This window comes from Eublepharis macularius, chromosome 5 (assembly GCF_028583425.1).
Source record: "Eublepharis macularius isolate TG4126 chromosome 5, MPM_Emac_v1.0, whole genome shotgun sequence".
NCBI classification, from domain to species: domain Eukaryota; kingdom Metazoa; phylum Chordata; class Lepidosauria; order Squamata; family Eublepharidae; genus Eublepharis; species Eublepharis macularius.
In genome coordinates this window covers 112,383,561-112,409,810 of record NC_072794.1, presented here as the reverse complement: position 1 = coordinate 112,409,810, position 26,250 = coordinate 112,383,561, and the positions used below count along the sequence as shown (strand labels likewise).

The window sequence follows — 26,250 nt, the reverse complement described above, 5'->3', positions numbered from 1 at the left end:
ATCCTGGCCCCAACCTTCTGGAACTCTCTGTCTGAGGACACTCAGGCCCCCCAGAATCTTGTATCGTTTAGGATGTTCCGCCAGGCATATGGTGGAGGCTAATTTTAGTCCGTCATTGCAAGGCCTTCCACCAGTCTCCCTCTATGAGGGGTTATGGAGAGTCCACTGCTGGCTGTCCTGAAAAGGGGTACAGTATTCTATCTGTCCACTACTATCTCCCCTTTTTGTATGCTGATGGACAGGAGTGCAGTACTGCCCTGTCTTGGAATGGTTCTATTGATTGCTTTTTTTATTGTTATTGTGATTATTGTTTTTATGTTGTATTTTAATCAATGTTGTACCTCGTCCTGAGCCCGCTTGCGGGGAGGGCAGGTTAAAAATATGATTAATAAATAATAAATAAATCAATAAAGTCATGTGCATAAAGAATGAGAGGACATAAGCCTTGTGTGTGTTGTATGTTTCCCATGCCTCTCCATGTCATATAACAAGTCTCACCCAAAGATTACAACAAGCCTCTGTTGTGATCTGGCGGAGCTTGTTCGTCCATTGGTCTATTCCTCTCGTCATAGCCCTTTTGGCCTTTAACCTGGTTAAAAAAAGAGAAGAGTTTGGGAAAATCCCTGCTCACAAGCTTTGCATCCATGGCAGGGTGTGGGAAAATAAATACAACCTATTCAAAAGAGTCATAAACTCTCCGTACATGCTTTTACTCCAGAGACCTGATAATTGCTTCCAGAGGTGGAAGGTTGCCTTGACTAAATGAAAGGAGGACCTATTTGTTGTTTCCTTTACATAATGCAATGTAAGTGTAAGTCCAAAAACTATCAAAATCCCAAAGCTTGTATCACAAACTCCATTCGAATAATCAAAATCTGATTTGAACCTCATTGCTTCTCCCATAACAAGCTCCTCCAACATGTCTTCTGACATCTCATTACACATAAGTTGATCATCTTCATCCAATTTCTGTAGCAATCTTGAGCAACAATATCTACTTGTACGGGTTCCACAGCAGAACTTCAGACAAAATTTTTGTCAATATAGACAGACATCACAATCTATGTATGCCGTACAATTTTCACAGAAACATTTTCTTCCTAGAAAACAGATCTTGGCCTTGAAGGATAATTGCTCCAATTGTGAATATTTTCCTCCATCTTCACTTATAAAATTCTGTAATTATCACTGAATATAGGCCTCATAAGTATTTGCTATCAAGCAATAAATCAGTCGGGTCTCCAAGTCCATACAGCAAGCTGTGTGGCCACAGAACGCCACAAATTGTATACCTTGGACTTGCAGGAGGCCAGTCTACATAGGAAACTGGAGTCCCATAATTTGACCCTAAAAAGCAACTGCAGGGGACCGTGACCTGGATCAAGGCCATGGCTTTGAAACAGGGTTGCCAACTCAGGGTGTGGGAAATTCCTGGAGATTTGGGGCTAGAGCCTGGGAAGGGTGGGGCTTAAGGAGGGGAGGGACTTCAGTGGGGTATGATGCCATTGATTCCACCTTCCAAAGCTGCCATTTTCTTCATACTATCTCTGTAGCCTAGAGATAAGTTGTAATTCCAGGAGATATCCGGGCCTCACTTGGAGGCTGACAACTCTGAAAGCAAAGGACAGTGTCAGCATTTAGATGCACATCCCAATTTAGTTCTGTAGTTCCTAAATTCCAGGATATCCAAGATATTCTGTGGTATTTTTATGGCTATCCAGCACCACAAGGTGCAGAATGATAGAAATAAAAGGATAGGTTTCACACATTCCTAGAAAAACTGCTATATTTGATCAAGCAATTCTACTATCCCAGATCTTTCTTTTCAAAGGGCTTATCCATAAAGACAACCCTCAGACCCATTTTTATGGTACAGTATTATAGTGACCAAATTTTATGGAAATTGTGCCACAAGATAAGTCCAAAAAACAAACAAGTGCCTTTCTCATCTATGCTACATGCGGATGCTTAAGGAGGGTTTGCAGGCAGTGCAGGTGACCCTGCAAAGTGCACAGGCATGACAGGGAGCAGTAGAGGGGGAGGCAGCAGCAAGCGGTATGGGAAGGGGCCATGTGGGTGCTCGTTCTTGATCTTATTGCTGCTGGTGCTACGGGAGGGGTGCATTTGCGCGTGCCCATCTGGAAGTAGTCATTCATTGCAAAGCTGAGTCCAGACAGAGTGGAATCTCTAATCCTTTAAGAAAAGGGAGAAAAGTCCTTAAACCACCTTTTTTTACTTCCTGCTTATTACAGGGCAGAAGTATTCCCCTAAAGGAGATTCCTGCTCAGTGCAGACCCACTGATAGCAGTTTTTTCATTGTAGCTTTATTGAAGTTAGGCTTCCACAGGAGTCTATATTCCAAGTGTAATCTGTAGAGCTATTTTCTAAGAAATGCTATTAGATTAAAAGAGTAATACTGACCTCCTTGAGGGTATATTTTGAAACATATTCCACAATATGCCTAGTGGGATCTTGATTTGTCTCACTGAGCAAAGTACTTTAAGCTAATGTGAGAGAGCATGTTGCACCCATGTATATGCATATGCCAATGAAGCTGCCCTTTGCCAGGAAGTAAGGTCAAGGTTACCACCTTAAAAGTGTCCCCCTTCTGATGGGCAAGATTTATTTCCTCCTTCCTACCAATCAAAATCCAGCTGAAGCCTAATTCAGATGCAGAAAGTTCTGCTATAAAAACACACTGTTTTTTGCTTCTTTCGTGATACAAGCAAAAAACACAGCTCTGGAGCGAAGTTTCCCACAACAAACGCAGCAGCAGAATGCAGCGCTGGTGCACCATTGCAGTAGTCGCCTGTATCCTGTTCTTATCCAGCAATGCCTTCCGAAGGTAATGTTATTTCTTTTTACATGATAGGCAAGACCTAGGAGAAATTCACAGGTACCACTTCAAGCACTTTTGAGCCCTTCTTCCATTGCAGCTGTGCATGTGTAAGAAACAAAAAAGGCAGTTTAAAATGAAGAAGGAAGAAGGTTGATTTATAAATGAATTTTAACTTTCATGATGCACGGTGATTTTAATCCTTGTGAGTGATATGCTAGAGGAGAAGATTAAGGCTTTTGCTAAGTATTCTGCTATGCTAGGGGTTGCCAACCTTTGTTTAATGATCTCTACTTCTAAGTAATGAAAAATATCCCAGGCTAACCTCCCCTCCCACTTGTTACCAAGTAGCTCATGCATCCCTAGAAGACTCAGGAAAAGATCATGAAAAGATCTTCTCTGGGCTTTTGGAGAAAAGCTTTTTTAAATCAGATTTTTCTCTGTGCTGCTTTGCTGCTAGCTTCATTTCTAATGTTCTTTGCAGTCTGTGCTCTGTTTCTAAGCCAAAACAAAACTTGGTAACAAGTGGGAGGGGAGGTTAGCCTGGGATATTTTTCATTACTCAGAAGTAGAGTAATAAGTAAAGGCAGACTTATTTCTTTACAAATGAAAGCTGGAGATTCAGAGAACCTGCTGCATCTATTATTGCAATGGTGTATCAGTAAAGCTATATAAAATAACATTTTTAAAAAAAAAACTGTAAAAGCCCTGTTGGCTCAGGGGAGATGATGGCCACTTCCAGCATCAGAAAAAGCCGTGTGGTTTGAAAGGAACAATGCTGCTGATGCTCTGGGCTCCATCCCTACAGAGGCTGATTTACCGCATAGGTGCAACCTCCACCTCCTCACTCTGGGTTAGACCAAGTGAGGTGCCCTGGCTTGGACCATGGTGGGGGGCGGGGTGACTTAGGGATGGGTGGTAGAGCTGCTCCCCTTTTAGGCTTCCTCATGCAAAGACAGGCAGCATGTTCATATTCAATCTTTTTTTAAAAATTCAGCCTTTATATCAATATATTAATATAAGCATGTGCAAAAAGGTTAAAGGGGAGTGCTGTGGCACCACATGATGCCACCGATAATAACACCCTTGCTTTAAAATCCTGATTATTTAAGACAAGTGCAGAACAAAATGAACTGACTCCACAACAGAAAAATGCAAAGGGGGAGAAGATGTGCAAAAGAACTGTACCAAAACTTTACAGTACTTGTTGCTCGACTGCTAAGAAAATCAGAAATAAGTCAAACATGCGGAACAGCTCTGAGGCAAAAAATGTAATTGGTATATTTTTACCATATCACCATCAATACTGCTCTTGTTTACTTTGAATTTTTTTTGTATGAAGACAAAGAAGCTGATCAGCAATGCTGTTTTGGCCGCCCAAGCATTTTTATGTTTGTTTTGTTCTCATTTGGGGGTTTCCTCAATGTATATTTGAGCATTACTTTTAAAAAAAATCTGAATCCCCTCTCCAGTTTCTGCTTACTTATGTGTTTCCTGAACTCCTGCTAAACCTCATCTTTATCAGGTAAAACAGAAAGAGTAATTAAATTAGGCTTGAAGAAAGGCGAGCCCCCCCCCAAATTACCGGGGGCCCCGTTTTGCTGCCAATGGGGCCAGGCAGGAGACTCGCAGCGGGCTTCCTGGTTGCGGGTGTCCTTCCAACTCCCGGCGGGGCCCGCGACCAATTGCTTTGAATCGCAGGCGCCCAATCACGGGCGCCCGGATTCGTTGCAAGGGGCGGGGCCGGCGTCGGACCGCAGTCATGCAGTCTTCCTTCTGGTCCGGCTGGGAGGTATAAATTGCGCCACCTCCCCACCTTGCCTCCAGTCTGCACCGGCCTTCTCTCACCCTCAGACGATCACCCTCCCTCCTCTCCCTAATTTTAGTTGTTTCTTGTCACAACTTTTGTGGTGGGCATTGGATCAGATCCCATTTGTTGGGGAGGCTGGGGCCTGTGCGCTCAGGCCCCCCATTAAGGGGATTCCCTCATGGAGTCTTGGGGGTGAGCGGTGAGGGGCACGCCCAGCTCGGGGGCTGCCAGAGCACGCCACTCCCAGGTCGCATGGGAGTCACCAAGGGGTGTACACCGGGTGATCTCCCCCTTCATGCCACTCCTGGTTTCCTCCCTCGGCCTGGGGTCCGAGGGGGATGTGATTCATCGGCTGACAGGTGGGTCACCCGATGCTGGGATCTGATCCAGATGCTACGCCAATACTCCTTACTTGCTGTTTTAATAAAGTTGTGGCCTTGTTTGCTCCAGTTCTGTGTATGTCTGCTTTGTCCCGCGCCACACACTTTCCCTACGGCCGTCACCCATAGGCGGCAATGCCCCCTCCCTCTTCTTGTCTTACAATTTCACCTTCCTTTCTCTTACATGCATAAGAATAATTTCCATGAACAAAATTGTTAAGAAACAAAACTCAGATATTCTGTGGAGCTTCTCAACAAAAACTTTTCATTGACTAATTTGTGAACAATGTAGTTGGTCACTAGTAGCCAACAGCTTACTTGCTTCCATCGCTAAACAGGCAGAATAAGAACATCAGTTTTGTATCCAGGTCCTGGTGAGATTTAGTGGAGGAATGGTGAGTGTAATATATGTGTGTTTCTAGTAACTTCTTTCCTCCTACTGATAACATATTGGCACAAAATGAAGTCTGAAACTAATTTGAAAGAAGCATTTCCTGTGTTGCTGGTGGCTTATGTAATCAAATGTGGTGAATAGAGATGGGCACGAAATGGGGGGGGGAACAAATCCTGAGTTTCATGGTTCGTCAAGTTTCATGAACTACGAACCACAAACTGTCAAGAAATTGTCCTGTTTCATGAAACAATTTGCTAGGTTCGTGATTCATCAGATCCCGGGACCCTGCAACAGCCCCCTTCATACCCAGAGATGCCAAACTCGCAGGGAGACTTCAGCAGGGTCTCCTCCAGCCACCCTCCAAGTTTGATGAAAATTGCAATATGTTGACTGGGAGATCGCCTCCCTTCTGTCCTCCCGGGTGCTATGGGCTCGGGGTGGTGGTGGGTGGCCTCTGTCAAGCTAGGCCCCAGAGCCAGGTGATGCCCTGAGGCTGGGGTGGGGTGTTGGGAAAAAGGCACCCTCACCCAACAACCTTTCCAGCAAGGACAAGAGCAGAAATAAGAATTGAATGAACTGGCCTCAAAAGTTGTGGATTTCGTGAAAAACGCAACCCCATGAAACGTGTTTTCGCAATACACAAATTGGCCTGATTCATCACAAAATTTGATTTGTGTTTCAATTCATGCCCATGTCTAGCGGTGAATATTTAAGGAGTTCCCTGCAAATTACCATTATTTGATTTCTGACTGCCACTGATGACCCTGCAATGTTTGTGGACTTCTGCCCATGTTACAATATAGTATTGTGTATGATTGATGTTCAAGTTTTATCTTCCTCATGCTTCTCAGGATTTCCCTCAAGAAAATGCCCTCCATCCGACAGACCATGCAGGAGATGGGTGTGAAAGCATCAGATGTCGTCTTGTCACTGAACCATAATGAACGCTCTTTTGGCATTAGGCCCCATAACAAAACAGCACCTACCATCCTCACCAACTACCAGGACGTGAGTGTTTGATATAACTATGAGCCAGCAAATGAACAAGGCCAAAACTACTTTGTATCTCTGGCATGTGCTGTGATGAAATCTGAATCAACAGCAATACCATGATTTACCCCATGTGGCCAAAGGATCTGTCCATGTGGGCTTCAGGCTCCTGAAACCATAACATGCTTTTTCTCTTCATGCATATTCTATGGTAGCTTAAGAGCTCTCCTGATAACTCCTTTTCCTGTAACACTCCCTGACAGTTCAGATTATTATCACATACTTAATCCCCTGTCTGGGAATGAAATTTGTACGACACTGGCTGTTACTAAATATATTTCAGCTGCTCTTAAAATTTGAACCATCACCATTAATTCAGCATCAGGACAATCAAACCTGATAATTTTTCAGCGTATTTTATTTATTTTACTTATTTTTATATGTACAATTTATTTATTTAGCTTATATTATGTGTGCATTTTTCTTCTTTTAAATTCAAGAATAATATTCTGTGCCTTTGTATTTTAACTCGGTATTTTTGGTCTAAAAGCCAATGTGCTATATAGACTTTTCTGGGGGGAAGTGTCATGAATGATTTCTGTCAAATACAATGTGTCTTTCAGGTGCAGTATTATGGTGAAATCCTCATTGGTACACCAGCCCAAACCTTTAAAGTAGTCTTTGACACTGGTTCTGCTAACCTTTGGGTGCCGTCATACAAATGTTCCCCATTGTTCAGCGCTTGTGGTAAGTTGTGTAGAACATCACTGCAGTCTCCTGATACACTTGTAAAATAGTATGGATTCCTTGATCCACATATATTTACAATGAACTACTTTTAATCATTCCTAATATAATAGGAGCATCAAAACATCAGCACATTTAATTTTTATTTATAGTCCACCTTTTCTTGCTGGATTACACAGCATAGGTCAAAAAATAATATCAACTCTGTATCAGATTTCTGCTTGATTTTCTGCAATCTTTATCCTACTATATTATTTATAGGATAGGGTTTGCAGAAAAACAGGCAGAAATCTGATACAGAGTGGATTCCACATCCATTCTATATATGTTTTCTCTATATTTCGGATTACTAAAACAAAAATCCCCATCCAGAGAAATGTGAAAGCAGTGGAAGGTGATGCGATTGTTGCTGTGCTTGAGCAGGAATAGTATACAACAAGTGGGGGACCCGCAAGGATTTGCAGCGGGGCTCTCATTTTCCCCTCCCCCACCATGTCCCCTTTCCCTCTCTTCTTTTCCTGCTTCCCTGTCTCTTTCCCACCCACGTTTGTCTGCCCTCCCATCTTTACCTTTCCCCCTCCCCAAGCCTTTTCCCTATGGCCTAGTTGCGTGGTGCCTGCTGTGCTGGACTGTTACATGGAGGGGAACCTGCAAGGACTTGTGAGGGATACTTTACTTTTCCCTGTATCTCCTTCCCCACACTATTTCCTCTTTCCCTCCTCCTGGTAGCCTCCATATGCTCACCTTTCCTTAGGCCCTTCTCTCCTCCAAACCCACTAAACAACTTACCTTTTATCTGTCCCCCATCTTCATCTATATTTATTAATTAACTTCATTTATATACTCCCTTTCTCCACAATCAGGATCTAGAGCAGCTTACATCTTTCTTCTTGCCTCCATATTATCCTCACAACAACTCTGAGTGGTAGGTTAGGCTGAGAGTGTGTAACTGGATCAGAGTCTCCTAGTGAGCTCCGGTGGTGATTAAAATCTGGGTCTCTCCACATCCAACTCTGAAACTATAACCACTATAGAACACTGCTTTTATAAGAGGGAGCTGCCCTTGAAGCAGTCAGGGCTGGGTGTGTCATGCAAGTCATGTGGTAATAGTACCAAGTCACCTGGTGTCCGCTTCTGGGACAGGCCTCAATGAGTCCTCTCTCAAAGGTCAAAACAGCCTTGTAAAGGACTCTGCCCCCTCCCACTACCTTTTATTGAGAGAAACTAAGCCTGGAATACTGGCTAAACTGTTATAGTTGCCTAGCAACAGCCACTGAGGACATCTGATTAAGGTCAAATCCACATTCACCCATTACCCGCATGTTTATCGGATATCTTCCGTTTGCCTCCAATCTGTGATTTTTTCCTCTTCATTCACATTCCTGCTTCCAATCCGTCTTTCTCGCACGTCCCTCTGGTCACATGGCCGCTCGAAAACCACTTTTTTGGGCGGGACCTTTTTTCCTGCCCATTTTTTTTAATTTTTTGAGCGCACTTTTCCGTTATTTCGATCTTGCCTTATAAAGAAACATCATTGAAGATAATGATGCCTCTCTTTCCCCCACTGACAGCACTGATGGCTCTCTCCCGTTTCTTTTTTGGAAATTTGGAAGCATGTGGGAAGCTTTCGTGGGCATTTCCTATGCAGGACAGTTCAGTGCCTGAATTTTACTGAAGTTTCACTTCCTTGGAGTGTCATTATTTCAATATTTCGTAATTTCGATATTACAGTAATATAAAATAAAAAAAAAAAAAACAGTTAAAAAGGAAGTTTTGCGAGTCCGTTCTGAGGATGGAATCACCCCAAAATGATTTTTCAAACTACCAGATTTGATTCAGAAACAGCATAATCAATCAAACCAATGCTATGAAGTCAAAAACAGTCTTTTGCAGACTACGGAGCACTTGCAAGTTGAATCAGCCAATAGGAACTCTCGGAACGAACGGAGAGACAGGAAGGGGGGTGTTTTTTTAAAAAACCACGTAAATTGCGCATTGGCCCATTCACGGCCACTGTGAAACTCCCGTTGAAAACCTGTGACCACATATTCGGGAGAAATGCAAATGAAATGCGTCTGTTTAATGAGGTAATGTGACCGGCACTCGGGATTGCGCGAGGAATGCGGGGAACATGCGACTTAGAATGAGTAATGTGGATTTGACCTAAAGCTACAGAAGCTCCTTTTATCATTTGGGATTTTATAAACACCCAATATATTTTTTTCTTTTAGATTTCAGATTTTTCTGCAAACCTGGGGCATTTTTTGGTTGTATAGGAAGATCTTTCTTATCCATTCACAGCTCCGATCTCTAAATTTAAGTATCCTCAGATCAGGACCTCTTGGCTATTACTATATAAGATCTTGGCCACTTGCTAATATATATGGACATGTACAGGGGAGGAAGAAATACTTATGTTCCAGTTGCATTATTGCAGTATTATTAGACAAAGTATACCCACTGCCTGTCATGCACAGCTGTTCTGTATGAAAAAATCTAACTCTACATGTAGTTTGTGTTCATGCAATTTCAGCAATTATCAGCAAGCTGCAGTCAGTGAGAGGACAGTTTAACACAATGGTGAATAGCCATACATTGGAACTAGAGTAACCTCAACTGGCAACTCTGGGAAGATTTTAGGGGGCACAGACTCACCATACCAGCATCCTGCAATGTCATGACACTGTTACTGGCCTTATAACCCGAAGTGGCATCACCACATCACTGGACATTTTGATATACACTTAAAACTCTAGGGTAACCACAGAGTTTTGGATTAATGCTAGAGTATTCAGTGATGCAGTGGTATCATTCCCAGTTATGCAGCCAGAAGTGATGTCACAGCCCCTCTGGCCCCTACATTTCCCCCATCACTTGCTGAAGCAAGGGCAGGGAACAAAAGGTCCTCAAATCCCACCTGGAAAATGGCAACCCTAACCAGGTCCAGGGTCGCCAGGTCTGTGGGGGCCAGACTGGGGGAACCAAGGTGCAATGGGGGGCTGTCAAGGCAGCAGGTACTTAACTTAGTGTTTGTGGCTGATTTTTAGAGAATTGGCCCCCAGCGTGTTCCAGCACTTCTGCATCACACTGAAAATTACATCTTTGGTTGGTGATGCAGGAGTACATGCATCCATTTTGGCAACAAACCTACTGGTTCCCTGCAGCATTCCATGTGCCTTTTCCTTCTGTCACCCAAGTGAGCAATGGGAGGGGGGAAGCTGGAAACAGGAAATCCCCTGCCCCTAGCAGGGAACTGTCTGAGAGGAAAAGGGAAAAGTCCTATTAGTTCTTCTGCTGGCAGAAGAACTAATGGGACTTTTCCCTTTTCCTCTCAGACAGTTTGTTGCATAGTCCCTCTCCCTAGACGGAGTTTGCCTAATGACTTTATCATTGTAATTATGAATTTCCTTTAAACAGCGTTAATTGCTGATAGCCTTTGAATTTGGGTTTTGTGACTTTTTTGCACTTCTCTATTGAATTCATATGATTTGTATTGTATCCCGGTTATAGCCCTCTTCCTTGTATTGCTGGTTGTTTCTTTTGAGCGAGGAAGTGGGTCCCCTTCTTTTTGGCCTAGCAGGGAATTGGCAACCCCTTCTGGGGCCTTCAGGTGGGATGCAAAGCCTAACTTGCTGGATCACAAGCCCCTCCAGAGCCACCATTTTCCCCGTCTTTCAAAGGACCTGCTGTTGCGCACATATATAGACAGCAATGGTGCCAAAGCTTCTGCCTTTCTTTGCAGACACACTGAGAGAAAAGGCAGCCGGGCAGTGAGATTAGATCACTTGCAGTGCAATCTTAAACAGAGTTATACCCTTCTAAAGCCGTTGACGTCAATAGGCTTACAAGGGCATAATTCAGTTTAGGATTGCGCTGTAAATGGTGGAAAGGAAAGCTCTGGGCTTGTTCCTCACTATGTGTATCTTGTTCCTGGCTAACAAGGCTAACACTAGTTTTAAGGTCCTAGCCTTAAAACTAGTAAGGTCATAATTCTGACTCCTCTTTCTGGCACACAATTCTGATGTCACATTACTTCCTGTCATGTGGTTGCAGCTCAGTGGGTTCCAAGTCTGGAAAGGTTAAACAAACTTGTTTTAGAATATCAGGCTACAAACAATGTGATGATTTGGACCGCTAAATAAAAACTAGAATTGAGCAAACTGGCCACTTTGACTTTTCAGTGTCATAGTATTAATATTCTCTAGGAAATACATAAATTCCAAAGGTTAAAGTAATTAAGTTCACAGTTTCTAGCACTTTGACCTTTGGATATTTTATACTACAGCACTGAATTATTTATTACATCACGCAGTTAGATTACCCAATCAAGTAAAGACCTTCAAAGAGAACCAACCAACAGTAATGATTAATCAAAAGGGAGACTATTATCCAACTACCAAAATTTAATTGATTAATCATCTGCCTGATTAATAATCAGTTACATTTGTATCTTAACAGAACCTCAGATTAGAAAAGATCTATTTTTGAGAAATTAGAGCATAAGAGGATGTAACCATTTGAAACATATTTACCACTCATTCATATATTTTGAAATTCCTTAAAATATTACAAGCAAGAACGAAACTAACCTCAGAAATTAAAAAGTTCCCTTGACTTGTGTGGCTCTGATTAAAACTGGTCCTACTAATTTTCACTAAGAGCCAAAACACACGTTAAGAAAAACCTAGGTTCAGCACGTGTTCTCTTACCTCAAGGTTTGCCGGGATCTGTAGGAGTCCTGGAAGCTTAAAGTTTAGCATTTACAGAGCAGCAAAAAGGGAAAGGGAAATACAGGCGCCTGTATTTTAAGCTTTAAGCTTCCAGGACGCCTTTAAGCTTCCAGGACGCTTCCAGATCCTTTAAGCTTCCAGGACTTTAAGCTTCCAGGACCCCTACAGATCTTTAAGCTTCCAGGACGCCTACTTTAAGCTTCCAGGACTCCTACAGATCCCGGCAAACCTTGAGGTAAGAGAACACGTGCTGAACCTAGGTTTTTCTTAACGTGTGTTTTGGCTCTAATTTACTAATTAAATCTTTATAGCCTTAATCAAATGAAGAAATACCACATTTGCACTTACTTTAACTAAATTAATGTCTGAATGGTATTCATTTGCTGTTTTCAGATTTAAAGGAAAGTTTGGGTATCATACCAGGTGGGCTTCATATTAAACAATTTGCTTCCATACTAATTACGTATATCATGCATTCATTGCTGATTTGTGAACTATTTGTACCACTCTGATTAATGTAACCTTAATGTGTAGGATTCCATTTCTTTTGCCAGTTTCACACAACCGCTATGACTCCTCAAAATCAAGCACATACCTTGAAAACGGAACCAAAATTGCAATCCAGTATGGACAAGGAAACATGAGGGGTTTCCTTAGCCAGGACATTGTCACAGTAAGTGTTACAAAGGGACAGAGGTTCGCTCTTCCTTCAGCTTACCTGCCTTCTTACTTCTGAAGAAAGAAAATTGATGCAAAGCTTTCCTCTTGTCTGATTTTCAGGTTCTTTTGTACCATGACAAATTAATTAAATTAATTATCTAATTTAAGCTATAAATTGTAACTACTGATGCCATAATCTTTGCAAATAATATACTTGAAAATTGAATTTAAACCTGCTTTCAGTGTCTGTTTTCCCTGAAGGCAAGCACCCCATACACTTGAACTGCTGATTAGTCTACAGTTTACAAGCAGTATTTGTATGGTTGGCAACCAACCAGTACCTTCTATTAACATGCACTCAGAAAGTACTGGTTTTCCAGGGTCAATGCAGATCTTCATTTTCTCGGCCTCCAAAGTCATTTTGGGAAGCTGCAGAAACTACTGTTCTTATCCATTCTATCAGGTAGTAATGCAAGGGAAGACAAGGGAACAGTAATTTACAGGACAAACAGGCTCTGGTTTAAAGAGCCATCCTACAGCAAATTACTTCCCCACATTCTGAAAGGTACATTATAGTTTGGAGGGGGCTTGCAGGAAGACATGTTATCCATCATCCTGAAGGGTCTAAAAATACATACCATGATTGCCATGGTGACTGTTCTCTTCCTATCGCCCCCCATTCAAAGGAGCATCTTTCCTTCATCTCTGATTTCACATTACACTTCATTATCTGCCCTGAGCCTGCGAAAGTGGGGAGGGCGGAATATAAATATAATAAATTAAATTAAATTAAATTAAAGGCACGCAGAGCTCCTAAAGGGCACTGTGATTGACCTCTCCTCTCCCCTAAATCTGGAACTTTGGTAAGAGGCAGGTTCTCCTCTCTGATATTGCTCTGCAGTTTAGAGGCCTCTGAAAAGTGCTGGATATCAGAGGCGAAATCCCACCTATGCTTCTCCCATGACTGGAACTCTGGTAGGATTATTTCTACCTTTATCATGTCTCAGCCTAATAATATCAAATATAATTATGGTCACATTTCATTTTGGAAGCCCAAACAATATTTCAAAAGCACAAGGACTGACTCAGAGTCAAAGACTTACTTGAGCTCTAAATTAAGGCAAAAGGTGGGATCAGTTTCTGACACCTGCGTTTGAAGACATTTGGGGCATTTCCAAAACACAGTGTGAAGTCAGAGATTAGATACTCTCCCCTTTCTGAATCTTCTATACACACCAAAGGACTTGGAGGTGGGGGGAATGATGACTATAAATAATGATCAACTACTAAAGATTTTTATTTTTAAAAGATTATAAGAGAAAAGCATGTACTGTTCTGCCTGGTTTTTTTTTTCTTAAAAGGAAAAACAAAACAGGCTAGCTGCTCACAAAGCCTCTTCATGATGTCCTTTTTCTGTAAGAAAAAGTTGTACCATGATAAAAGTAGAAAAGTTCTACCCCAGTAAAATGCACATACTTTGTAGATATTTTCATTCATCTTGCCAGAGGTTCTCATATGCAGTTTCACCAAACATACAAGTAATTTCTAGTATTCCTTGCGGACTGCACTCACACTTTCCAGATATTGTCTGGGTGCTAAGCTTGTATGTAGGCAAAGCTTGGATCAAGCCAGCAACAGCCAAAGTGCAAGATCCTATTGTATCATCCTGCCTTCCTCATGGAAGACAGCAGGAGGTGTGCTGAGCTCCTAGAATACCTACATACTGCCACCTCCATATCCCTTCTCAAAACCCACTTCGTCAATGAAGTCTTTGATATGAAGACTTCCTGGAGTTCTAGATTAAGACAAAAAGTGGAATCACCTTTTCTGACTTCAGAAATCCCTTAGGCCTAATCTACTGCTGAAACTAACAACTAAATGTTCATATCTGAGCTCATATTCTTCCCATTTACTGTCACTATCTTCCTATTCTTCCAATACTGCCTTTCTTCTGGGGCATTTTCAATTGAGTTAAAGCCTGTGACTCAGTCCCAGTCCAAATCATATCCTGAGCATCCCCCAATATCATGATGTCACTTTTCACTGGAAGTGAAGTCAGCAAGTCATCATGATGCCAGTGCATGCCGATTTCTCCCACCTCATCCCACCAGAACCAGTGGGCAATAAACAAGTTTGCCAGGAGACCTGGCAACCCTATGTTTGATGTAGCCCTCATTTGCTCTCTTTCAGTAACAACTTCTTCTTTTATTCTTCTATCAAGGTTGCTGATATTCCTGTCTTCCAAGAGTTTGCAGAAGCCACAGCACTAACCAACGATCCTTTCATCTATGCCAAGTTTGATGGGGTGCTTGGTATGGGATATCCCAGCCAAGCTGTAGATGGTGTTATTCCAGTGTTTGACCGGATTATTTCTCAGAAGGTTCTGAAGGAGGAAGTGTTCTCGGTCTACTACAGCAGGTGGATATTGTTAGGAGAAAAAAAGCCCACACTGCCGATAACTAACAGGACATTCCTAAAAAGAGTGACACTCTTCTATGTCCATTGAAATCAATGGGCTTAGAAGCATGTAACTCTGCTTAGGATTGCACTGTGGGAGCAGTACATAACAATTATTCAGATCAGTCCATGTGTATGCTTTGGATTCAGTGACAAAGGCTACACATCAACAATATATGTGAGAGTATCTTACACATCTAGAATTTCCACTTACCTAGTAATGGGGATGTTTCCTGTCCCTCATTTTCACTCAATGGGCAGTGTGAGGGGAACAGGGAAAAAACAGCATATGGAAGTCGCTTCCTGATTCAAAAGTGGCAACTTGATGCTCTAGGAATTTTTAAAAAATCTCTATGGTAAATCCATAGAGATTTTTGAAATTCTAAGAGTCTCATGACTTCACTTCCTGTTTTGAAACAGGAAGTGACTTTCATGTGCTGGAATTCATAATAATAGATAATAAAATAATAAATAAATAATAAAAGCAGGAATTAATTTGAGCCAGAACGCAGAGCTAGCCTTTAATGTCAGCGCTCTAATGAGAGCCTTCATCCATGTGCAGGGTGCATTTCCCTCAACCTCCGCAGCAAGTGCACTGGGATCAGGGGTTACAGCTTCCAGACCAGGAAACGAGTCTTCTAAGCACACTTGAGCCCCAGCACTTCGCTTTTGCAGCAAATAAAAGTGCTTTTAGGGCATTTATGTTTGGAAAAGTGTGTGAAACTGAGAAGTGTGGGGACTCAAAAGGCATTGGAAAATATTTTACCCTCAAAGTGGTATAATTAGGGGACAGCCAGGAAGAATTTGGATGGGGGCAGGCAATCGCAGAGCTGTATGGAAATCCCAAGGCTGAAAAAAAGACACTGTTCTAGCATCTCACCCTGACAAGGCTTCCATGTGACAGGGGCTGCCTTTTCAATGCCAGAGTGCAGCACAAAAACAAGCAACACTGAAATAAATGTAAACAGACAAGGAAAAGCAGGTTTAGAAAGGTTCACCCCTGCAGACTTGATTAGCTAGCGTTTACTGCCCCCTACAGTAAACGCAAGACATTGCTTACTCTAACAGAGAGAACTGAAAAGAATAATTTATTAACCAAATACTGTATCTCTGTATCAGGCATCTGACGAAGAGAACTTGATTCTCGAAAGCTTATGATAAAATAAAATTGGTTAGTCTTAAAGGTGCTACTGGACTCTTTTTGATTTTTTTAACCAAATACTGTAACAATTGGCTAAATAAGAGGACAGTTATGAAATGGAAAAGAATTAATGCAAGGTATGCTATAAACATGCAAAACTGTTAAAACTGCTGAGCATAGATGGATTTCAAAGGGGGTTAGAAATGGAGAAGTCCATCAATAGCTACTACTAGCCATAGTTCAAGATGGGTCACCGCGTTAGAGCCAAGCTACAAGTGATGCCTGACACAGGTCGGACACTTGTCAGCTTCCCTCAAGTTTTGATGGGAAATGTAGGCATCCTGGTTTTACAGGTTGGCAGCAAGACCATTACAGCTGCAAGACCAGAATGCCTACATTTCCCATCAAAACTTGAGGGAAGCTGACAAGTGTCCAACCTGTGTCAGGCGTCACTTGTAGCTTGGCTCTTAGTCTGTCTGTAGCAGGAAAAAAGAGCAAAAATCCAGTAGCACCTATAAGGCTAACAAAATTTGTGGTAGGGTATGAGCTTTCATGAGCCACAACTCACTTCTTCAGATGAAAGCTCATACCCTACCACAAACTTTGTTAGCCTTATAGGTGCTACAGGACTCTTGCCCTTTTCTACTAGTCATTATGTCCCCCTTTTCAGAGTCAGTACTTGTTCTGGGAAGCAGCATCAGATGGGCCACTAGTCTGATCCAATCGGGCTCATCCTGTGTTCCTGTGTTCTTAAACAGGCCAATGTTAGCCCATTGTTACAGAAGAGAACCGAGGATTAAATTAGAAGTGTCTGGTCTGGACTTGAGGTTCTCCTCATATATGAAATAGGAGTAGGGAGTGGGAGAAAAGTGCTTAACTTGCCCCCTGCGACTGTTGTCAAAAGCCTCCCTTACTCTCTTATTTTTTACAGAGTGTTCAAGTAAGTCCAGCTCTTTCTGAAACACAACCACCTCACTAACAATCCCACTTGCAATCCCATTTTAGGTGGTAACTTCTGCTGGCAGTAGTGGTTGCTTTATCAGCCTAGTACAAGCTAGTTTACTAGCCCAGTCTTTGAAGAGTGGCACTGATATAGACACCCTTGGACAGGGCTCTGCTTCGCCTTCGTTCCCATCTAGTCACTGGCGCAGAGTTCCACGTGGATCAACTTCTCTACTCACCACACTGTGCACTTCCCCATTCAGAGCAGCGTCCTCTCTTCCTGCTATTCTGTACTTGCCTTCCCTCATATTATTGAGCGTACAAGTTTCCTCAGCCGTGCCAAAAACAATCTAGCAGAACCAGAAGTATATCTTGTTTCCCCCAGAAATATCAGAAAAGGCAGAATAGAGAAACTTATTCTGTTTTGATTTCTTCCCCACTCCCTAGAAATTCTCAGCTGAACACTGGTGGAGAAATCATCCTAGGAGGCAGTGACCCATCTTACTATACCGGAGAGTTCCACTACCATACCATTAGTAGGAAAGGCTACTGGCACATTGATCTTCAAGGGTGAGTAACACCCCCTCACATTCTCTTGCCTTTCACATGTTTTTTCTCATGTCTAGTTCTTCTACCAGTTTGAAACATCCAACATGAGCATTGTTACTAGGATGTGGAACTTTTTATCTTACCAATGTAAAATCTTTATTGGCCAAAATGTACATTTAATTCCTCTTTGGTGTATGGTCTGTTAACATATAGATAGAATAAACAGAACAAGAGATATTTAAATGTAATGTTTAGACTCTCATGTGACTAATCTAATCAATATTTTGGATGCTATTCAATATATTATCAAACATCTAGTTCTCAAGTCTCTCTGTTGCAGGATACATTTTTTAGCTTGGGACACACTAAAATATGTTTTGTTTGTTAGGAACTATTTTTTTCTTAAAGAACAATTTTTAGCTCTAACACATCCTTTCTATATAAATTTGTTTTTGCAGATTTAGTTAGTTCTCATTTATCAAATTGTTCAGAGTAATTTGAGGGTGGGAGGAGGGCTATGGGTTTTCTTTAAATTAGACACCTTTTTAAAAAGTTAAGAATATAAGGGAAGTAGTCTGCTGTAATGGTTAGACTAGGACTGGAAAAATCTGGGTTCAAAGTGCATCGTTTGGTAGTGGGGGAATTTTCCACTATGCCCTTGTCATGGACCACTACCTGGTGAGATTTTGACTCATGGATTCCTAGAACCTCCACAAGGCTGGAGGGCTAATTAGGATGGTCTGCCTAGGAATATGATGGATCTGGAGGGTTTCCTGACATGTCTTGGGGATTTTCCAGTCATCGGGGTTGATTATCATTGGTAGGTATTTGGAATGTGGAGATGATCCGTGTTGTGCACACGATTGCATCTGAGTGCCCTTCTCCCTCCTGCAGAGCTCCCAATGCTCCCAAGTTCATTAAGGAGCTTAGGGTGATAAAGGAACTGGGCAGATGGTTACAGCACAAGTGGAGGAAAACTCACAGTGAATATGACCAAACACAAGTTAGAGCAATGTATTGTCGAAGGCTTTCACGGCTGGAGAACGATGGTTGTTGGGGGTTTTCCGGGCTGTATTGCCGTGGTCTTGGCATTGTAGTTCCTGACGTTTCGCCAGCAGCTGTGGCTGGCATCTTCAGAGGTGTAGCACCAAAAGACAGAGATCTCTCAGTGTCACAGTGTGGAAAAGATGTAGGTCATTTGTATCTACTCAGGAGGGGTGGGGTTGAGCTGAGTCATTCTGTAAGAGTTTCCCAGGGTGTGGAATGCTAATGGTGGGAGGCTTCACTGTCTCCTGAGGAGGTTCTTTTGCATATGGATTGGTGCTTGATGTGCTAATCTTCTCTGCAGGGCTATTGTCGGGTGTGGAGTGTTTTGTTGGCCTGGTGTTTTTCAGAACCGGAGCCCATGCTCTGTTCATTCTTAAGGTTTCTTCTTTCCTGTTGAAGTTTTGCTTATGCTTGTGAATTTCAATGGCTTCCCTGTGCAGTCTGACAAAGTAGTTGGAAGTGTTGTCCAGTATTTTGGTGTCCTGGAATAAGATACTGTGCCCTGTTTGAGTTAGGCTATGTTCAGCCTGAAAAAAAATCAGCTGTGGCTGAACATAGCCTAACTCAAACAGGGCACAGTATCTTATTCCAGGACACCAAAATACTGGACAACACTTCCAACTACTTTGTCAGACTGCACAGGGAAGCCATTGAAATTCACAAGCATAAGCAAAACTTCAACAGGAAAGAAGAAACCTTAAGAATGAACAGAGCATGGGCTCCGGTTCTGAAAAACACCAGGCCAACAAAACACTCCACACCCGACAATAGCCCTGCAGAGAAGATTAGCACATCAAGCACCAATCCATATGCAAAAGAACCTCCTCAGGAGACAGTGAAGCCTCCCGCCATTAGCATTCCACACCCTGGGAAACTCTTACAGAATGACTCAGCTCAACCCCACCCCTCCTGAGTAGATACAAATGACCTACATCTTTTCCACACTGTGACACTGAGAGATCTCTGTCTTTTGGTGCTACACCTCTGAAGATGCCAGCCACAGCTGCTGGCGAAACGTCAGGAACTACAATGCCAAGACCACGGCAATACAGCCCGGAAAACCCCCAACAACCACAAGTTAGAGCACATTATCATGCCTAATCTGTGGTGGTGATATTAGTAAAACAAGCTCACTCTCCCATTACCATTGCATCTGTGCAATGCCATCTAGCAGAGCTTTTCTGGGTTGTGATTGTGAAGGGGGCTCTTGAGAATATAGACTTGGAAAACATTCAGGCTGAACACATGAGATCCTTCTGCAATGCATTTTGTGGATAAAATGACTTGTATCTGCCATGAACTGGATTCTGCAGATGGACGACTTAGAGTGCAGTTTTTTCCTGATGTATGTATGACTTTCAGTTTTATTTATTTAATTAATTACATTATTTATAATCTGCCTTTCTCACTGAGACTAAAGGCAGATTGAACACTATATGTCAGTCAGTACAGTTAATTTCAAAGACATTTCAATAAATATGTAATATATACACACAAATTTGTAAATATTTAAAAGGCAAAGGTGTGCAAGCACTGAGTCATTACTTACCCATGGGGGGACGTCGCATCACAGCATTTTCTTGGCAGACTTTTTGTTATGGGGTGGTTTGTCATTGCCTTCCCCAGTCATCTACACTTTACCCCCAGGAAACTGGGTACTCATTTTACTGACCTTGGAAGGATGGAAGGATGAGTCAACCTTGAGCCGGCTATCCAAACCTGGCTTTCACCAGGATCGAACTCAGGTTGTGAGTAGAGCTTGAGCTGCAGTACTGTAGCATACCACCAATACAGAGTTGAAGAAATGCTGGAACAGAGCATAAACAATTCTGACATATTAAAGATGATAGTAACTGCCTACTAGGATCATACTTACGGCAATAGTAGTAATTAAAGTTTATTGTCTATCATACAGCATGATTTTTGCCCTTCATGGCTGTGGGTAGCAAGCTGAGCAGGGTTGGTTGAGTGGGTTCAGGAGGTAATAAGTGCCTCTCTGCAGGAAGATGTAATACCAGTTGCCTTAAAGGAATGGACATGAGACTCCCTTCTAAAGAAGGTATCCCTTGACCCACTGATCTAAACAACTACCTCCCAGTGGCTAACATTCCAGTTTTGGTCAAGGTGCTTGAGGGGTGGCTGCTACAGAGAGTTTCAGAGTTTCAGAGAGTCTTGGAGGAGATGTATTGCCTAGGCCCATTTCAATCTGGATTCATGCCTGGACTTGGGATGGAAATGACTGATGATCTATGCTAGAAGACGGACTGGGGGAGGGCATCCCTGTTGATTCTCATGGACCATTCCACTGCATTTGATACTATCTACCATGGTATCCTCCTGGAAAAGCTGGCTTGGTTTGGAGTGGGGGTACCATGCTTCAGTGATACCACACTTACTTGACTGGCCAGTTCCAGGAGGTCAGCTGCTCTGCCCCATGACATTTATGTGATGGGGTCCTTCAGGGTTCTATCTTGTCCTCTATGCTGTCTAACATCTACATGAAACCATTGGGAGAGATCATTAGGGGATTTGGAATTAAGTGCCGCCAAATTACAGATGACACTCAGCTCTACTTCTCATTAACAGTTGAGTCAAGTATAGGGTTGCCAGGTCTCCCAGAGCTGAAAGTGGGGATGTTGGAAGGTGCTCTTGCGAGGCCTTACCTCACACATGCATGCAGCATGCGTGCACTCTGGACACATTGCACTAGGAATGATGTCATTCCAAGTGCAACATAGAAGCAATGGGTCACGCCAGTGACCAGTTCAGTAAAAATTGGCCCCAAGTTTACTGTTTCGGGCCAATTTTTACCAAATCAGCCCTGGTACAATCTGCTACTTCCACATCACACTAGGAATGACACCATTCCCAGCGCAACACAGGAGTGTTCCAGAGCTCACACCCACCACTTTCCTGCATCTTCAGTGCCCCCATCAGTCAGGTGAGAGGTGGCAGAGGTAGAAGGTTGGGAGAGGGGGATCCTTTGCCCTCACTGCAGGGCTGATAAGTGGACTCCTGGCCTTTACCTGTCATGGATGGCAGGGAGTGTGAAAGGTTTGTGTGCGAGAGAGAGGGATCTACCTGCAACTTGCCATAACTATATTTAAGTTCAGTTTAAAAAATTATCACTTTTGGTTCAGGTTTTCCTGAGTTGTGTATCCATCACATATTTATCCCGCCCTTTCTCTGACATGCTCAAGGCAAGATGGTTCTCTGCCCCCCCTCCCCTCTTCACAGAAATTCTGTCTCCATTTGTGTTATTCTGGAAGTGTTCACAGCCTTTTCATATGTGTAGCTTGCAAAATGAAGAAGAATCCATCATGTTTATCTATGAGGCATTTCACTTAGTTTTAGATATAGCTTTAATTGTTTCAGTCATAGTGTAATTATCATTATTTTGGGGGTTTAGAAAGATGCATATATAGAAAAAAAGATAGGGAGTTGTTTGGAACCTGAACAGAGTTCCAACAGGGTTTTTTTTTTCTTGCCTTCTCCACAGGGTATCTGTAGGAAGTGAAATGTTGTTCTGTCAAGATGGTTGTACAGCAGCTGTCGACACTGGGACTTCTTTTATTACTGGCCCAGCTAGTTCTGTGTCAGTCCTGATGAAAGCTATTGGAGCTACTTTGATTTCAGAAAAAGATGTAAGTAAACTGAAGACTTTCTTCCACTAGCTCATCTTCTGCTGCAACGGTGGGGCAAAGAAACAAAGGTCCAACACACCATTAAAAAAAAAACAGAGGTTTATTTGCCTTCCCATGAATGCAAAGAGTTTCTTGCTGTCTCAGAACTTTAAGAACTAAAAAGTACGGTCTCAAGAGTCTTAAACTGGCAACTCTTATACTTCCCTTTCTCCTTATGAGTAATTTGCTAGTTTACTAAAAAAAAATGCTGGATAGCTTTTAGTAAGAGGTTATGTGAGTGAAATCTTGGTGCGTTAAAATCTGAACAGGAAGTACAGTGTTCCTCTGAAATTGGAAAAATAAGCTTCTCCTTCTTTCCGAAATGTGAAACTTTAGATCTCTTGCCTCATGGGGGATAAGGCCTAAAACAACTTCTTTTTCTTTGTAACTCCTTTCTTCTCTCACAGTATGTCGTTGAATGCAGCAAAGTCCAGTTGCTGCCTGATATTTCCTTTGTCTTCGAAAGCAGACCCTACACTCTCAGCGGTTCTGCCTATGTCCTCCAGGTGAGATGTTTTATAATAATTTGAAATAAGTGGGAAAGACATGGGAAAAGCAGGCATTGTAGGAGCTAGGCTAGATGTGTTTATTTGTTCTTGATCTTTAATATTTATTGCATGCATCACGGAATTGAGAAATGTTATATGGGTACAGATATATGTACCATATATCAAAGGACAATTACAGACTAATTCTGCTTCTTAAGAACATCATAAGAAAGGTTTCTCCCATAGTTTACTGCTATACTGCACTCATTGCACAGACCTTCTGTCCATTTAAAAGTGGCAATTACACACATACCTAAATAGTAACACCTAGGATGATAAGTGACCTAGCCATCAGAACCAGTGCTTCACATAGGCACTGGGATATGCAGGAATAAGAAGTTAAGGAGAAAGAGACATGTCTCAGTTGATGTTTTTTCATCATGATCCAACAGTCTACAAAAATGGGATGCTTCAATTTGCAACAGTCTTGTCTGGAACATATGGCTGCCAGAATAACTCGTCAGCAGTTAATGTACAAGGAAAGAATATGGTTGACAACTTTTTTGTGGCGGGGTCTGCACCAACCAGAACAACTATGTAATTGAGGAGAGGGGAGAATTTTCTGGAAAGCAAATGCGATGATGGGAGATGCTTAACTTTCTGACTTTCTGCTTGTCAACTGCTGTTAAAAGCACAGGAGCCCTGTAAGAAGAAAATGTTGGGGACTCCTACAAAAGGATGATTTCCACAAACTTTTAAATACTTTCTTATGGGCATAGTGAGAATTACAAACAGTTTAAGAAGGTTGGGGCAGGGGTGTAAACATTATTTAAATGACATACTTGCAAGAAAAGGGTTTAGAATCCAAGCATTGCTCAACCGAAGCTAATATTTGAATAATCGCTTCTGCCAAAATGTCAGTCCTAGGGTGTCAGACCCTGGCAGCTAGGTCCCCAAGTCCCTCACAGCAAGCACTCCAGTGCATTGGTTGAAGAAACTTTATTTAGAGATCCATACTGTACAGGTATTCACTCAAAGGTATAAGTTGGCAGAAGTGATTATTCAAACATTGGCACTAGTAGTTATAGGGAGTATTCTTCCACCCATTGGGCTGATTACATTTAGGCGCGAAAACCCAGAAAAGTACATGGGAATGAGGCAGTTTAGTCTAGACAAATTACAGAGTGAAATCATTCCCTTCTGTGAAAAGATACAGTTCATTCAGCACACAGCTGCAGCTTCGGCCTCTCAAGGCCGCTCAGAAACGAAAGCACATATTTCTTAGAGATAACAATCAATGAGGCCCCCGGCCTCCCTGGAAATTAGTATTAGCAGTTTAGACACTCTCAGGTGACCTGTATAAAATGCATAGGATACAATATACAACTTAGGCATATAAAATTCAGTACAGAATGTAGAACACAGTAATGGCATGGAGGCTGACATACATGACAGGTAGTAATGATCATGGAGAAATTAATCTGAAAGTGGAGTATTTACTGGCAGAAAAGAGGGGTAGCAAGGAAGTTTCTCCAATATTGTACTTTGGCCTTACTCCAAAAACTAAAACACCATGTATGTTTCTGAAATAAATGTGAGCTACAGTCATAAATCAGGGGTACAAGTTGATCCCTGGAAAGTGAGCAGGAATCAGACAGATGTCTGTGAAAAACAGAGATGCAAGTACTTGGATCCATGAGAACTGATCCCCACAAATTCTGTTGGTAATTTAGAGACATGGAGATCCAGCAATTAGAGCAAATGTTGGAAGCAGTTCACAGCTGTTGTTAGGTCCTGAAACTATCCTATTGATTCACATCTTTGTTTGGATGGGCAATTCTCTCTGCAGCATTCCAGTTATGGGAACGGTCTATGTGTTGTGGCCTTCTCAGCTTTTGACATCGCTCCTCCACTGGGCCCTCTATGGGTTCTGGGTGCCAGTTTCATCGGAGAGTACTACACTGAATTTGACCGGAAGCACCACCGGATTGGCTTTGCTAAATCCCTCTGACACCAGGAGAATCCTAATTTGGATGATTTTGTATTTAGAAGAGAGACTACTTAAACTGTGAAAAAGGATAGCTTAATAATATATTTTCTGCAAATACATGAAGAAATTGTGTCAATATGTATGGAAAACCTTTTTCATTGATCTGCTATACAAGCAGCAATTACATCTTTCTGTCACAAAACCCTCAGAATTCACTGTCCCCTTTCCCTCTTGTCCACTCAAGTCAGTTGAAAGGTTGTGCACGCTATCTTGTAACTTGATAAACTCTACCCTGCAAACAGAATATCTATTGAATATTTATTACTCTCTTGCAAAAAAGAGCAAGTTGCCAAGAAGTGGCCATTTTCCATGATTTTTTAATAATTTCCTTGCATTTTTGTGGTTATTTACATCAATATAGAAGTCTCAATGCGAGGTTAACACTACATACCACACCTGGCAAAGTCTCACCAGTTTCCAGCGGTGGTAGGATCAGGCTAGATACTGTCTACAGATGAAGGCAACCTCCCAAAAATAAAGCTTTGAAAAATAGTCACATCTACATGATACAATTTTAAACATTTATGAAACCCTTTTCTCCTGGCCATCAGGCTTTCTCCTAAAAGACTGGGGGATTAGTTCTGTGAAGGTGCTGATGAAAGATACACCTTTTCACAGCATACAGTTTCCAGAGTTCTTGACCAGTCATGTCTCCTCGTTATACAAAGTTAAAACTGATTTGTGTTTGTTGTATTTCACATTTGAGGGGTTCAATACACAGTGCTTATGAGTATGACCATCCTGTTTTGCCACAAATGTTGGGATAAAGGCATAGAAGACCTTGAGTTACTGTTGGGAGAAAATGGTTTCCTCCTGTACTGTTACATCACTGCTTTATCATTAAGCCAGAGAAGTGGAAAAAACAGATATCTTTACCTTCATGTCAGCGCTGAATCCTGCTGTGTGGACTATATAACCTCCGATTGGTCTTACAGTCTGAGCATTCTGTAGCATAGCAGTGCAAGTTGCTTGCCAAATGGACTTGTGCTTCAAAATAAAGTTTACAGCAATGCATCCTTGTGGAAGTTCTTTGCATACCAGTTGTGATGGGTGGCGGGGGGTGGGTGGGGCGGCAGGGGGGGGATCAGTCATTATCAGCACCTTAACAAAATCAGTCAGGCTTCATCAGCAGCTCCTTCAGAGCAATGATTTTTCCATCTTGACTTTGCTCCTACCACCACAAGCAACAAATATTTTTACTTCTTTCTAAGGGCCACAACTGAGTAATTGATGCTTCTGTTTTTTGGTGTGGTTTTTTTGTTTGTTTTGTTGAGGAAACATTTAGAACTCCCATGTGACTGAGATGCTTAATGTTGTTTGGTAGTAGTAATCTGTTTGTACCCACC

General features: G+C 42.1%; 1 protein-coding gene across 1 annotated transcript; it reads left to right on the top strand.

Annotated features, from left to right (window-relative positions):
• Positions 1-2,767: 2,767 nt before the first annotated feature.
• Positions 2,768-25,837, top strand: REN (renin). The gene is made up of 9 exons (XM_054981161.1): positions 2,768-2,845; positions 6,272-6,428; positions 7,034-7,157; positions 12,442-12,560; positions 14,769-14,965; positions 17,535-17,657; positions 22,183-22,327; positions 22,774-22,872; positions 24,704-25,837. Exons 1-9 carry the CDS (start codon positions 2,778-2,780, stop codon positions 24,863-24,865), a joined length of 1,194 nt encoding a protein of 397 aa, XP_054837136.1. The 5' UTR covers positions 2,768-2,777; the 3' UTR covers positions 24,866-25,837.
• The last annotated feature ends 413 nt before the right edge of the window (positions 25,838-26,250 follow it).